Source organism: Bufo gargarizans, chromosome 4 (assembly GCF_014858855.1).
Source record: "Bufo gargarizans isolate SCDJY-AF-19 chromosome 4, ASM1485885v1, whole genome shotgun sequence".
Taxonomy (NCBI): domain Eukaryota; kingdom Metazoa; phylum Chordata; class Amphibia; order Anura; family Bufonidae; genus Bufo; species Bufo gargarizans.
In genome coordinates, this window is record NC_058083.1 from 457,557,387 (window position 1) to 457,572,423 (window position 15,037).

At 41.2% G+C, this 15,037-nt stretch overlaps 1 protein-coding gene across 2 annotated transcripts in view; it reads right to left on the minus strand.

Moving 5' to 3' along the window:
* Positions 1-15,037, minus strand: part of GPCPD1 (glycerophosphocholine phosphodiesterase 1) — an 80,321-nt gene that overhangs the window by 26,712 nt on the left and 38,572 nt on the right. For both annotated transcript variants that reach the window (XM_044289830.1, XM_044289831.1), the window contains exons 7-12: positions 13,710-13,833; positions 7,301-7,544; positions 6,879-7,041; positions 5,118-5,250; positions 4,904-4,958; positions 404-496 (exon numbers count right to left, since the gene is read on the minus strand). In XM_044289830.1, coding sequence (XP_044145765.1) covers positions 404-496; positions 4,904-4,958; positions 5,118-5,250; positions 6,879-7,041; positions 7,301-7,544; positions 13,710-13,833 — 812 coding nt within the window. The remainder of the gene's footprint in view (positions 1-403; positions 497-4,903; positions 4,959-5,117; positions 5,251-6,878; positions 7,042-7,300; positions 7,545-13,709; positions 13,834-15,037) is intronic.

The following is a 15,037-nucleotide window of genomic DNA, read 5'->3' on the forward strand; positions in this document are numbered from 1 at the left end:
ACTGATAATTGCTATTTTTTCCACATGTGGACTATAGAAACATTAAAACACAGAAAATACACACTAAAAAAAAATTAGCAATCCCCTGGCCAAGTCCTGCACCAGACACAAATGTAAGATCAGATGGAAATGAATCCTTGTCTTCTCTGCAAGATTTGTGCAGGATTGTTTTCCACAGGGACATCCAGAAAGTCCTGCACACTGAAACAGCTGGACAAGTTCCTCTCCTCTTTACTTTTATCATTCATCACTAGGTTTAGTGATCCTATAAAAGTACAGTCGTCGTTTTGTGCATTTCCTGGCCAGTACTGCAACTTGTGCATACGAATTGTTTTCTACTCAACACCAGGCAGTGACAATGCTACAAACATATAGTAAACATAAAGAAAGCAAATAAATGTACCTTTTTCATAGATATACAGCATGTAAGATCATGGTAGATAACTGGAACAAGATCCCTGGAAAGATGAACATCAAACTCAACAAAAGCAGCACCCTAGAAACGGAGAAAACAAGTTTATGGGTTTTCATTTATAATTTTTTTTCGCAGCAGTCGCTGTTCATGGCATTTTTGACTTTTGACTAAAAGCTAATTTTGTGTGTGTGTGCGTGCACGTGTGTAGGAGACCTAATAGAATTGAGAAAGCTCGTTGGAAGAACGAGTGAAACGGTTTCAAGAAATCTACAGTAAGTCCAGTTCCCTTGAATTATTCTTTACAGCTATACCATGACCTGGATAAATGAGAACCTTCACAGATGAGACCTAATAGGAATGAACAGAGTAGGGCAGTGGCCACTATCAGTTTACATTTTATCCTGATTTCTCTTATGCCGTGCCATAGAACCAGTACCATCTCTCCCAGCTGGCTCTGTCTGGGGATTGACTGACCATCTTTTCCTCAATCTTCTCATCAACAAGCTCAGAGACAGGACTGCAGTGGGTATAGCCCAGATAGGAGGAGCCAACACTTTTTACTTCTAGTGTCAGCCTCCTGGTGGCAGTTAGGCATATACCCATGGCGCTGTGTCCCCCAATGCATTCAAGAGAAATAATGTTTTATGATGTTCTACCACCTTGTAAAGGGAACTGGTCACCAGTTATTTTTCTCCTGTTCTAACTAAGGGCAACATGTTCTCTCTTTTTGGCTACGGAACGGACATACAGACGTGGACAAAATTGTTGGTACCCTTTGGTCAATGAAAGAAAAAGTCACAATGGTCACAGAAATAACTTTAATCTGACAAAAGTAATAATAAATTAAAATTCTATAAATGTTAACCAATGAAAGTCAGACATTGTTTTTCAACCATGCTTCAACAGAATTATGTAAAAAAATAAACTCATGAAACAGGCATGGACAAAAATGATGGTACCCCTAGAAAACACAGAACATAATGTGACCAAAGGGACATGTTAATTCAAGGTGTGTCCACTAATTAGCATCACAGGTGTCTACAACCTTGTAATCAGCCATTGGGCCTATATATATGGCTCCAGGTAATCACTGTGTTGTTTGGTGATATGGTGTGTACCACACTCGACATGGACCAGAGGAAGCAAAGGAAAGAGCTGTCTCAAGAGATCAGAAAGAAAATTATAGACAAGCATGTTAAAGGTAAAGGCTATAAGACCATCTCCAAGCAACTAGATGTTCCTGTGAGTACAGTTGCACATATTATTCATAAGTTTAAGATCCATGGGACTGTAGCCAACCTCCCTGGACGTGGCCGCAGGAGGAAAATTGATGACAAATCTAAGAGACGGATAATCCGAATGGTAACAAAAGAGCCTAGAAAGACTTCTAAAGAGATTCAAGGTGAACTTCATGCTCAAGGAACATCAGTGTCAGATCGCACCATCCGTCGTTGTTTGAGCCAAAGTGGACTACATGGGAGACGACCAAGGAGGACACCATTGTTGAAAACGAATCATAAAAAAGCAAGACTGGAATATGCCAAACTACATGTTGACAAGCCACAAAGCTTCTGGGAGAATGTCCTGTGGACAGATGAGACAAAAATCGAAGTTTTTGCCAAGGCACATCAGCTGTATGTTCACAGACGAAAAAATGAAGCATATCAAGAAAAGAACACTGTCCCTACTGTGAAACATGGAGGAGGCTCTGTTATGTTCTGGGGCTGCTTTGCTGCGTCTGGCACAGGGTGTCTTGAATCTGTGCAGGGTACAATGAAATCTCAAGACTATCAAGGAATTCTAGAGAGAAATGTACTAGCCAGTGTCAGAAAGCTTGGTCTCAGTCGCAGGTCATGGGTCTTGCAACAGGACAATGACCCAAAACACACCGCTAAAAACACCCAAGAATGGCTAAGAGGAAAAAATTGGACTATTCTAAAGTGGCCTTCTATGAGCCCTGACCTCAATCCTATTGAGCATCTTTGGAAGGAGCTGAAACATGCAGTCTGGAAAAGGCACCCTTCAAACCGGACACAACTGGAGCAGTTTGCTCATGAGGAGTGGGCCAAAATACCTGCTGAGAGGTGCAGATGTCTCATTGACAGTTACAGGAAGCGTTTGATTGCAGTGATTGCCTCAAAAGGTTGCGCAACAAAATATTAAGTTAGGGGTACCATCATTTTTGTCCATGCCTGTTTCATGAGTTTATTTTTTTACATAATTCTGTTGAAGCATGGTTGAAAAACAATGTCTGACTTTCATTGGTTAACATTTATAGAATTTTAATTTATTATTACTTTTGTCAGATTAAAGTTATTTCTGTGACCATTGTGACTTTTTCTTTCATTGACCAAAGGGTACCAACAATTTTGTCCACGTCTGTACAGATGCAGACACAGCACATGGTGTGCTGTCCGCATTTTTTCCAGACCCATCAAAATGAATAGTTCAGCATCCTATCCGCAAAAAAGGTGTATCGAATGCCTTATTGTGAGACAAAACCAGATGGAGGTCAGAAAACAGAACAGGGGGAAATCTTTCCATGACACCTCATCTCTGTGTAGGCTTTGCTACTGGTTTTGGCCTACAATAACTGAAGTGTGAACTCGGCCTTAGCAAAACCAAGCCTTCCTGCTAAAATCTTGTATTGGACAGTTCCAGAGCTGGAACTCTTAAATACACAGCCGAAGAGTCCTGATATTCATGAGCTCCCGACACTCCTCGCCACGATTTATATACATTTTTCCTACTGCATTCAGCAGCCAGGACGTCATGAACATTGGGACTCAAAACGCTCCGGCGCTGGAGCTGCTAAATACAAGATTTTGGCAACACAGCTTAGTCAGTTAAAGAAAGTGGCCCAGCGTTTTGCTAAGGGGATTTGTCGCTACTCCATGTTGATCTTGGTTAGGCCAGCAAAACACTAATGGCAGCTTCCCTTTAAGATGACTATAATAAGTAGTGGCATACCTAGGGGGATTAGAGCAAGCCTACGTCCAATGGACCCCTGCGCTATCTTAGGCCGCCTAGCTATGAAAAACTAAACAAAACAAAAAACAACATGTACAGGTACGAGTACAGAAATATGATAATAATGGAAAATCTTGTCTGCATTCAATATCGTGAAAGGTCTTCTATTTAAATATGCTAAACCCTCTTAATGGTTATTAAGAATTCAAGCTTAACATTTTTTCCTCTAATAAGCATTAAAGGGGTTGTCAGTTATTTTTTTGTTCTTTCTATGTTCCTAACTGGGAAAATGTAACAGCTTTCCAATTAACTCACTTTATCTCCAGTGGCTGGTTTCTCAGATTTCACTGAGGGTCACATGACCTGTGATGTCAGCTTCTCTCCCTGCTCTGATAATGTTCGTTTACAAGACGGTAAACGAGATGTCACTGTGCTGGCCACGCCCCCCCCCCTTCACTGCCGTCTGCTCTATCCTAGGATTCTTAACCCCTTCAGCTGCACAGACTGGCTAGCTGCAGCAGGCAGTGAGGAGACAATTCTGGGCACTGGAGCAGACAGACTAGAGAGAGCATTGCACAAGAAGGTAGGGGGAAGACCCTGCGTGTATCAGCAGTGTCATACAGCTGGGACTTGTAGTTCTACACATACAACATGCTGCAGAGTCCCCCAGCAGGCAGACATGTCACTCAGGGCAGCTCTTGCATTCACTCCCTTAGCAGAGCAGGGGGAGGGGCAGAGATGGTTTTTATTGCATGTAAACAAAAGGCCAGGGAAATTAGGAAATATATATATTATTTTTTTTTGCATAAAACTTTCTTAGCTTGGTTATATATTGCTGCCCATCAGATTTTCTGTGCTATATATATTTTTTTTCATAAACTCAGATAACCCCTTTAATGGATATAATTATTTTGTAATATAGGGTTTCATGCTGAAACAGACTTCTAATGTTTTATCCTACTTGCTGAACTGAGACTTGTGTATTAGGGAAGGACAGAGGCAGCAACTCCCAAATATAAAATCAACCTCTGCCCATAAAGCAAGAGGCACATAGTATTGGGGTCCATTCACACGTCCGCAATTGCAGACCCATCCATTTCTATGGGGCCGCACATGTCCTATTCTTGTCTGCAATTGCGGACAAGATTAGGCATCGTCTATTATAGTGCCGTTGATGTGCGGTCTGCAAAATGGGGAACGCACATTGCCGATATCAGTGTTTTGCGGATCCGCAAAACACACACGGATGTGTGAATGGACCCTTATAGGCACATTTTGAAGTAAACTGCTAATGATTGATTAAAAAAAAAATTGATAGATATATATATATATATATATATATATCAGAGGGGGTGTTACAGGGTATATTACAAACTACAAACTATATTACAAAACTTTGTAGGAGCTTACTGCAGAAGTCTATAACAGAAATTAATAAAAGCTGTAGAAGTCGGTATGCAGTAAGCCTCCACATATACATAAGACTACTGTTACATTCTGAAAATAGTAAAATCTTACATGGCTGGCAGCGCTTTTTAACGAGGCCACAGTGTTTTCTTGGATTTTGGCCATCCTAGCAAACAAAAACAAGTTGATGCACACAATAAGTACACAAATATACAAAGACTCAAACACATTAGCTAGTTCCTACGCAGGACACCGTTACATGCACACTGCAACACAGAAACAGAAAAGCACATTAAACACCTTTCCCCTGTTCCATCAATCTTACTTGGCAGTCGTGGTAGAGTTGCCAGCACCTCTATGTCCAACATCAAGTGGTGTTCGTGGCTTCCAGTACTTGCTAAAAGAGCTGGTCATGTCACATGAATAGCCTTGTATTGGCTTTATGACAAGACAGTCAACTACAATAAAACAAAATGTAAATCTCAATCAACTAACCCAGATATGTAATTCAGCTTAAAAACAAACAAACTATTTGATGTAGTTCTAATGACATCATTCTCCTTACATGCTGCTATACAGCAACTGAAAAAGACTGGACTGATTTCCTGCAAAATCAAAGTGTAATAACGAGCTTCTGCATTCGAGAATTCTCCCCACATATATTAACAGCAGGTACCGGAAGTGGATTACCGTATTTTTCGCATTATAAGGCTACTTTCACACTGGCGTTTCTGGGTCAGCTTGTGAGATCCGTTCCAGGGCTCTCACAAGCGGCCCAAAACGGATCCGTTTTTAACCGAAACAATATGGTGCAATTGAAAACGGATCCACCCCCCATTGATTTTCAATGTAAGTCAAGACGGATCCGTCAAGACTTTTTTTTGAATGAATAATGCAAACTGATTCTTTATGAACGTATATAAGCGTTTGCATTATCGGTGACCTTTTTTTTGGGGGGGGGGGGGGGGGTGCATCTTATAAAGTGAAAAATATGGTAAGTGCCTTAAGAGAAGCCCTAATTACACAAGCTACATGGACATTTAGGCCTCTTTCACACAATCCATTTTCAGTTCAGACGCATATAGATAACGCACAGCATCCGGACTGAATCCTGACCCATTCATTTCAATGGTTCTGCGTACATTAACATCGTTTTCCATGCATCAGCTCTACGTTAAAGATAAATCTCAGCGTTCTAGATTGTGTGTTTTCACATAGCCCTGGCTCCACAGAAGTGAATGGAGCTTGCATGAAAAACGGAGGTAATCCGGATCCAAGTTTTTTTTTTTACTGATGGTTGCTGGGAGATGTAGATTGCTATTCTTCATGCGATCTGGTTACAATCCTGATGGAAAGAATGCACAAACTGAACGCAATTGCAAGATAAAATTATTGAACTTGTGTGCAAAACCATCAGTTTTTCTCTGAAAAGATCCTGACGCAATCTGTATTTGTCATTTAGCCCTCTTTCACATGAACAAGACTGAGGGAAAGTAAATTAACTCCTGCTGGATTTCATTTCAGGCAACTTGTCATTGCCATTCACTTTTCTTCTGCCACAATGTAGCATCGCCATACTGTGCTCTTCAGCCACATGGCATGTGTTATAGTCAAATTTGACTTGGCCCCAGCCCATCCCAATTTGTCTCAGTCTGCTTTCTTCCCTGTAATCATTTTTATAAATCGCACACAGTAAAAAACACTCTACGTTAGGCACACTAGGGTGCGGTATGCAAACTGATATTTCTTGATTGACTGATTTCTTTGACATCATGTGTGTCCTATTTCTTCCTATAGGAATCTTGGCAAATAAAACAAGTTAGATGCGAGTTTACAGCTCAGCCTTTTGTAATGTATGCATTTAGATGACTAACTATTCCTGTACTGTTGAACTAGTTGGCACATTATTCAACAAGCTGTTCCTCCTTTCAGAATAGTAATTATGTCAGACCGTAAAACTGAGTGGGCTCGGCGTTTCATTTGCTCATCATAGTGTAGGCTGGTGGTGTGAAGTTTCAGCTTTTTTCCCCACGAAAAAGATGGCCATGAACAAAAAAATCTGAATATTTAAAAAATCATATCATACCTCTAACTTTCCCAAGAGTCTGCCTGGCATTCCTACTCATGATAGGGAGTGTGATAACGCCATTACTTTTCCCGGTCTCCATAAGGGTGGATGACAAGAGACAGGCTGTGCCCACATGTCCAGGGAGTGTATCACCTTGCACCACAGCCTCGCTCAGATCTTCCTGCAGATACACAAGTGAACAAACGTACATATTATATACACATACATATAGCAAACAAGATCAATACTGTCAAATCTCAAAGACCTATACAGGTAAGGCCGGGTTCACATCATGCACGCAGGACTTTTTCCATCTAAAATAAATCTCAGATGGAAATGGGTGAAATGGATGCCAAACTGTTCTTCTGACGGATAAGAAGAACGGAAAAAATAGAGTGATGTGAACATGGCCTAACTTGCCCATCTACATAAACACTCACTTCAAAAAAGTCAAAAAGCAGTTCCAAGTTATCAGGCTCCATTGTATGTACACTGAATTCCGTCCATCGGTCAGGCTGGAGTGCATAACCACATTCGGGCTGTGAGTACCGAGACACAAATTCAGTATTGCTTATTAAGGAGATTTCAAATGAGTTAGCCATTGTTGGGAGTATAATTGGAGAGGGTTTATCTGGCTCTTCATCTTCGTCCTCCTCTTCAGGGCCTCCAAATGTTAGCTTCACCCTGTCCGCACAAGATAGAAGAATATTAGTTGTAAAGCCTATAACCTCTTTGAACTGTGACTTTCTACTCTTTGGACAAACCTACTAAATCATATACTTACTTTACCTTAAAAAAAGAAAAACACATGCAACAAACTAAGCTTTACTTTCTACATAATTCCATGCGCTGTTCAGGGACAACGGCCCCTTTAAAGAAAAACAGAAAGGGGCATCACCGGTGGATCTGTGTAGGTTCTATGTTTAAAGGGAACCTGTCACCATGAAAATGCAGTGCAATCTGCAGGCAGCATGTTATAGAGCAGGAGGAGCTGAGCAGATGGATTTATAGTTTTGTGGGAAAGGATTCAGTATAACATGTAATTTATGCATTTCAATTCCTGCTCATTTGAAGTCAAGGAGGAGGTCCTATCAGTGACTGACGGCCTTCCCTCTAGACCAGTAATGGCAAACCTTTTAGAGACCGGGTACCCAAACTGCAACCCAAAACCTACTTATTTATCACAAAGTGCCAACACAGCAATTTAACCTGAATATTAATATAGTATATCTTCCATATACTTTATTATTTAGCTATAATAGCCTGCCTACATTCAGTGTGCTGCCTGTGCTGTTCATAGTGCGCCCTGCGCTGATGAATGACACGAAAAGTCCAAGGCATATCGGTGCACCATAGACTTTTTCCAGGGTGCAGGTGCCCACAGAGAGGGCTCTGAGTGCCGCCTCTGGCACTCTGCCATAGGATCACCACCACCGCTCTAGACTGTGTATACAGTGACAGGACCTGCTCCTTAATGTCAAAGACCAGAAAGGGCAGGAATATAAATGAATAAATTACAAGTTAAATCTGACCATTAAACTATATATTATTCTGCTCAGCTCCTCCTGATCTATAACAGGTTATCTGCAGCTAAGATACCATGTTCGACATGACAGATTCCCTTTAAACTTTACGCGTTCTGTGGAGTTAAAGTGGATCCGTAGCTTCCTTCTGTGCTGCCTTCAATATCCAAGTTCTAGTAGAAGCTCAGCAGAGTCACGATGATTACTGAGTTTCATCATGTGTTTTTTCAACGGCTACCTGTACATTATGGTGCTTTTTAAAGCATACAAGCCAGCATGTCATCATCTGTCTATAAAGAGAACATCTCGGACACTAACTCAAACTGTACCAAAACTTTCATTATTTTACCCTCTAGAGTGTTGTTTCAATGCTATATCCACCAGCTAAAATCATTTTAATTGTTCTAAATGCATCTAAAAATCAAGCAATTTTGCAAATTGTCTTAGTTAAAAAAAAAAATTCCCATGATAATAAAAACGAACCACTATCTGCACCCTGTACAGTCTGAACCTGTAGTCATAACACAGATATTCCCCGTATGTTAGTAAGAAGTAGGGGACGGATGGCAGGGAGTGTGACAGCAGGATTAGAGTTTCTGCACACGTACTAGTACTACCACTCCATATATTGTCTATGGGCCTGCCGGAGACAGCAGAGTGCAGGATTCATCTACCTGCTGCAGTCCCACAGAGATGAATGGAGCAGCATGGTGCCCATTCTCATGTTCAGCAGGGATCCCAGTGGTCAGACTCCACCAATCTAAAAGGTATCCTTATGGATAGGGGATAACTACTTCTTAACAGAATACCCCTTTAAGATTACTTGCAGAGTTGCTGATTTTCTCATTTTAGACACAATGAAACAATAAAAATAATTGTTACCAATGTGGTTTATGCTTTTTAAACATTAAGGTATGTTTACATGACGGATTTTGAAAACCTGCCTACCAAATCATTTTTTTTTGGCTGCTTCCCATTCATTCCAATGAGAGATTTGGTGTGGATTCCGCCCTAAGAGAGCACACTGCTCCTTTTTTCCACATAGAAAAAAAATGCAAGTGCTGCCTCCCTTTGAAATGAATGGGAGGCTGTTATGCCGCTTCTTGGAGCCGATTTTGGAGGGGGAAATGCTCCAAAAGCAGCAACAAAAAAACTGTGTGAACTAGCCCTAAACTGAAAATCCATGCAATAATTGCTTGGGTAGAGGTCGACTAACCCACAAAATCTTTCTTGGGCCTCTTTCACACGAGTGTGACCAGTCCGGGAAAAATGCTCCATGGGACAGCTGCATTTCCCAGATGGAAAACAAAGCATGGCTGTGGGTCTACTGTACTGTATACACGGCAGAGTACAGTGCTACAGACCGGCAGGAACTCACAGCATCACACGTCATTATGATACTGTGAGTTCAGGTCAGGAGCATTTTTTTGGCCCAGGAAATGGTCCCATCACACGGAGTGTAATTCCTGGGCTAAACACACGTGTGTGAAAGAGACCTCAACAGGGAGCCACAATAGATCTGTAGTGCAGCCTGCACACAGCAATGCTGTAATCTTCCCTGCCCTCTGTATAAATGGATTCAGAGGAGGAAGAGAACATATTGATGTGATGCTGAATGATAAGAATGGCATTTAGCGGAAGTCAATCAGGCATCACAAGTAAGAGTTTGGCCCAAGCAAAAAGAGCATTTTCAGTGCTGAAATTAAATTTACTTTGTACATTAGTCATAATTTATGAAATGCACAAAATAAATAAATAAAAAAAATCACTTGTCTTTGGAATTTAGAACCTTAATGCCTCTCATAAAAAAAATCTAAATGTTTGCATCCAGGTACATATGCCTGTACACTGAGGTAATTAATGCTGTTTGTACAGTTAGCGGAGCGCTTCTTAACCCTTCTTCCAACTGAGCCGCCAAAGGTTTTATCTTCCGACAGCTGCTAAAGTCTGTGTGGCCAGTATTTGGAGTCCTACTTAGGGTCCATTCACACGTCCGTAGTGTATTGCGGATCCGCAATACACCCGGCCGGCACCCCCATAGAACTGCCTATTCTTGTCTGCAATTGCAGACAAGAATATCGGAGCTCCGCTCCAGAGAAGGAAGAAAAAAAAAAGAGCTAATGTTGTTTAATGAATGCTCAACAACACCATTTTCGTCAATGCAACTACACCAGATTGCAATGAGAAAAAAAAAAACAGCCCACTGATAAAGATTTATCAAAAAGTTGTATAAATGAAATGTAATTTAGTTGCCCATTGCAACCAGATGCCACCTTTCATTTTCCAAAGGAGCTCTGAAAAATGAAAGGTGTAATCTGATTGGTTGCTACGGGCAGTTAAGTCTTAGCTTCAGTTATTTGGTCAGTGATTTCTACCACTTATAGGGCTTGTGAACACGACCGTATGCATTTTGCAGTCCGCCAAAAATACGCATGACGTCCGTGTGCATTCCGTATTTTGCTAAACGGAACAGCTGGCCCCTAATACAACAGTACTATGCATGTCAGTAATGTGGACAATAATAGGACATGTTCTATTTTCTTTGCGGAATGGAAAAACGGAATGCACACTGAGTTCCTTCCGTTTTTTGCGAACCCATTGAAATGAATGGTTCCGTATACGGTCCACACAAAAAAAAAAAAAAAAAAACACGGAAAGAAAATATGTTTGTGTGCATGAGCCCATATTGTGAGCCAAAACCAGGTACGAGTCAAAAACACAGAATACGTGCAGATCTTACCATTATACCTGATCTCTGTTTATGCACTCACTACTGGTTTTGTCTCACAATAACTGATGGAAATAACTGAAGTGTGAACTAGGACTTAAACGGTTTTCCTTTCACCAGTTTTGATAAAACTACCCCATTGTGTTAAATGACAAAATCAGCTCAGCTACATCTGTATTGTGGCCAAAGTCTTACAACCGGCGATCTGATTATATGAACTCAAGTAATCAGTGCTGTGAAGAAGTATTTGTCTCCATCTCAAGTTCTTCTATGTTTGCATATTTATGACACTTGAATGTTTAAGATCAAACTATTGTTAAAAGTGGTTGCTTGAACTATTCAAAACTTAGCCTGATGACAGTAAATATTTCAGTCTGGAAAGGGTTACAAGGCTATTATTAACGTTTTGGGACTCTGTACTGCTCAAAAAAATAAAAATAAAAAAAAGTCAGGTTTTTGCGTTACTGAGTAAGGGTCCTGACTTGAAGGGTCCTCCCATTGATAGGCTGTGACAAGACCTTAAAGGGGGTTGGCCACTTTCTGGTTAGTGTTGACCAACGAGTTTGTATGATTACTATATGGCACATACTAATCTAACCTTAGTTAAAACTCTGCACCATTTTCTATATTTCATAAGAAATGCCCCTTTGTGCTGTTCACATGGAGATCATGTGCATAAAATGGCTGCTGATATAGAGTCATGTGACCAGGAAAACCTCCCCCATGTGATATCTCCCCCATTCAAGTACTCTGCACCTGCCATCTGTACTTGCACTGTATGGACTATACTGCAGGTGCAATGCATCTGAATACAGGAAACTGATTTGCCTGGTCACATGACCCTCCATCAGCAGCCATTTTATAGACAGGACCTCCCTGTAGACAGCACAAAAGACTTATAGCAAACATGGCTTATGAAATAGAGAAGAGAAAAAACAAAAAAAAAAACAAAAAAAAAAACACAACACAGAATTGCTACAAAGGCTATATTAGTAAGTGTTATATAGTTATCTGACCTACACATTTGTCAGTAGTAGCCAACCCCTTTAAAAGGCCATCTGTCAGCAGATTTGTACCTATGACACTGGCTGACCTGTTCCATGTGCGCTTGGCAGCTGAAGGCATCTGTGTTGGTCCCATGTTCATATGTGCTAAGAATTTTTATTTTTTTATATAAGCAAATTAGTACCTAGGAGCAATGGGGGCGTTTCCATTACACCTAGTGACTCTGCTCTCTCCACTTTTATTAACAAGGCCAGGCAGTGTAAATGTCATAACACCTGGCCCTGCCAAAGTGCAGAGGGCACAGCAGTTGCAGAGCGTTCAGAGCCTCTCTAGAGGCTCATTTACATATATTAAAACATTTTTCTCTAGGAGCAACAGAGGCAGCGTCATTACTCCTAAAGGCTCAGCTCTCTCTGCACTTTGACAAGTGGGATTATGGTTTCACTGCCTGGTCCTGTCAAAGAGCTGAGGGTGTGGCAGTTGCTGAAAGAGCCGAGCCTCTAGGTGTAATGGCAATGCAATGACAACGCCCCTGTTGCTCCTAGAGGCTCATTTGCATATATTAAAACAATTTTTCTCCGCTATGTGGGCACATATGAACATGGGACCAACAGATGTCTTCTGCTGCCAAGCGCACATGCAAGGCCACTTTCACACTGGCGTTTTGGCTTTCCGTTTGCGAGATCCATTCAGGGCTCTCATAAGTGGTACAAAAACGGATCAGTTTTGCCCTAATGCATTCTGAATGGAAATGGATCCGCTCAGAATGTGTCAGTTTGCCTCCGTTCTGTCTCCATTCCGTCTGACGAAACTGAGCCAAATGGAACGTTCTGACACACAATGTAAGTCTATAGGGAAGGATCCGTTTTCTATGACACAATAGAAAAGGGATCCGTCCTCTATTGACTTTCAATGGTGTTCAAGACGGATCTGTCTTGGCTATGTTACAGATAATACAAACTGGTCCTTTCTGAATGGATGCAGACGTTTGTATTATCTGAATGGATCCATCTGTGCAGATCCATGATGGATTCGCACCAAACGCGAGTGTGAAAGTAGCCAAACAGGTCAGTGTCATAGGTACAAATCTGCCGACAGATGCCCTTTAAGTGGTCAGTTTATGCTTCAAAACCCTTCAGTGTAGCCAAATTACAATTCTGCAAAGGTGAGATACCAAAGACTCCATGCAAGCTATCTCACATGTTTCGTTGCAGTCGTTACTCCCAAGGGTGACACAATCAGTTTTGAGGTTTAGGGGCAACTACGTGGGTGACATAGGTTTTGAATAAATGTTAATCTTCAATATATGGAAGGATCATGTAAAAGCTGCATTTTGCCTTTATGCATTATTATTTTTTTATCTTGAAATTAGTTGATCTGAAACATTTACAGTAACAAATCAGAAAAAAAAGAAGAAATGAGGCGCACACACACTTTTTCACAGCACTGTAGCTCCTGTTAAATCAGAAGTTCTGTTAGAACCCAGGACCAGTTTGGTCTCACAACTTTCTGTACCAACAGCATTAAATAAGGTGGCAAGCAATCTTTGCTTTCGTAAAAACAAAAAAACGCAAGACCGATTTATCACCATACCTAAACCTAGACTTTTTAAATTTTTTCTTGGATATAGAAACAGGCTGTTTTTCAGAATAATGTAGACGTAATCTAAGCTCAGTCTGACATGTCAGCCATCCGGAATCCACAGTTTCAACGCCATCTGGCAAAGTAGATGAAAGTTAGCAGTTGCAACAAACAACCCAAATATAGAATTTACAGTAAGCATACAAAAGACATCAGTTGCATGGTCACCGATTATTATCCTTATTTGATATGGAATATGATGTGACTTTGCACAGGTTGAGGTTACTTTAGCTTGGCTTACCTTGTGCAGTGATCAAATCCCTTCCTAAGAATGAAGTGACACTTTGTGGTTTCGTTGCATTTATTCTCAGCAGAATTGCAGAGAAACTGCAAGAAAACAGCTATATGTGACCTTACCCTAATACAAAGTGCAAACACTGCTAAGCACGCTTTGTATAGAACGGCACGTATTTATAATGGGAAGGACAGAGGGACCATAAAGCCATTATACAGCCCCATGAACAGGAGTATTAGAAGCTGCACTGCTGTGTCTGTGCCACAGTTGGATTCGCTAACTGGAAATGAGCACGGATTGCAATTAGGACCCCCGCCCATCAGCTGTTTCAGAAGGCACTGGGGCTCACAGGAGCCGCTGCATTCTTGAACAGGTTATAGGAGGGGGTTCCAGGTGTCGGACCCCCACCGATCAGATACTAGAAGATAGTAATAAATGTTAAGCAGAACTCCAAACCTGACTTGGGTAAAGTTAATTATATTCCTCTTGGTACCTGATGAGAGGTCCAGAGGTCCACAGAACAAGTGGTGCACGTGAATGAGGACCTAGGCTCTTGGGTCCTGGTCAGTAGGTGTCTTCATCAAGCCTGGTTGGTTGCCTTCTATATAAACCACACCATTTTTGGAACTGACAAGTGCTGTGGATCCCTTCTTTTGATCTATCTAGAGGATAGGTCATCAGTAAAAAAGAAAAAAAAAAATCTCCCCTTTAATATTTTTGCCCAATCCTTTTGTTCTCCAGGGAGATCAGCCATGGCCAGAAGTGTATGGCAGCAGCTTTCTCCCCTGAGAATCCACAGCTTGTTTGGCGGAGTCAAACATGGATGTGTATGGGGAAGATAGATGTTGACCGAATTATTGTTCAGCCCACCGCTATTGAATGTGTATGGCCATCTTTAGGCTCCACTGGGCCGATATACACCAGTATGCCTTTTTCCAGCCGTATAGAATAAAGCAGCTTGTTGCACTTGTCCGTACAGACGCATTATGTAAATAAAATAAATACCGCGCGTTACATTTTTTGTAACATGGAAATTGCCCCTAGC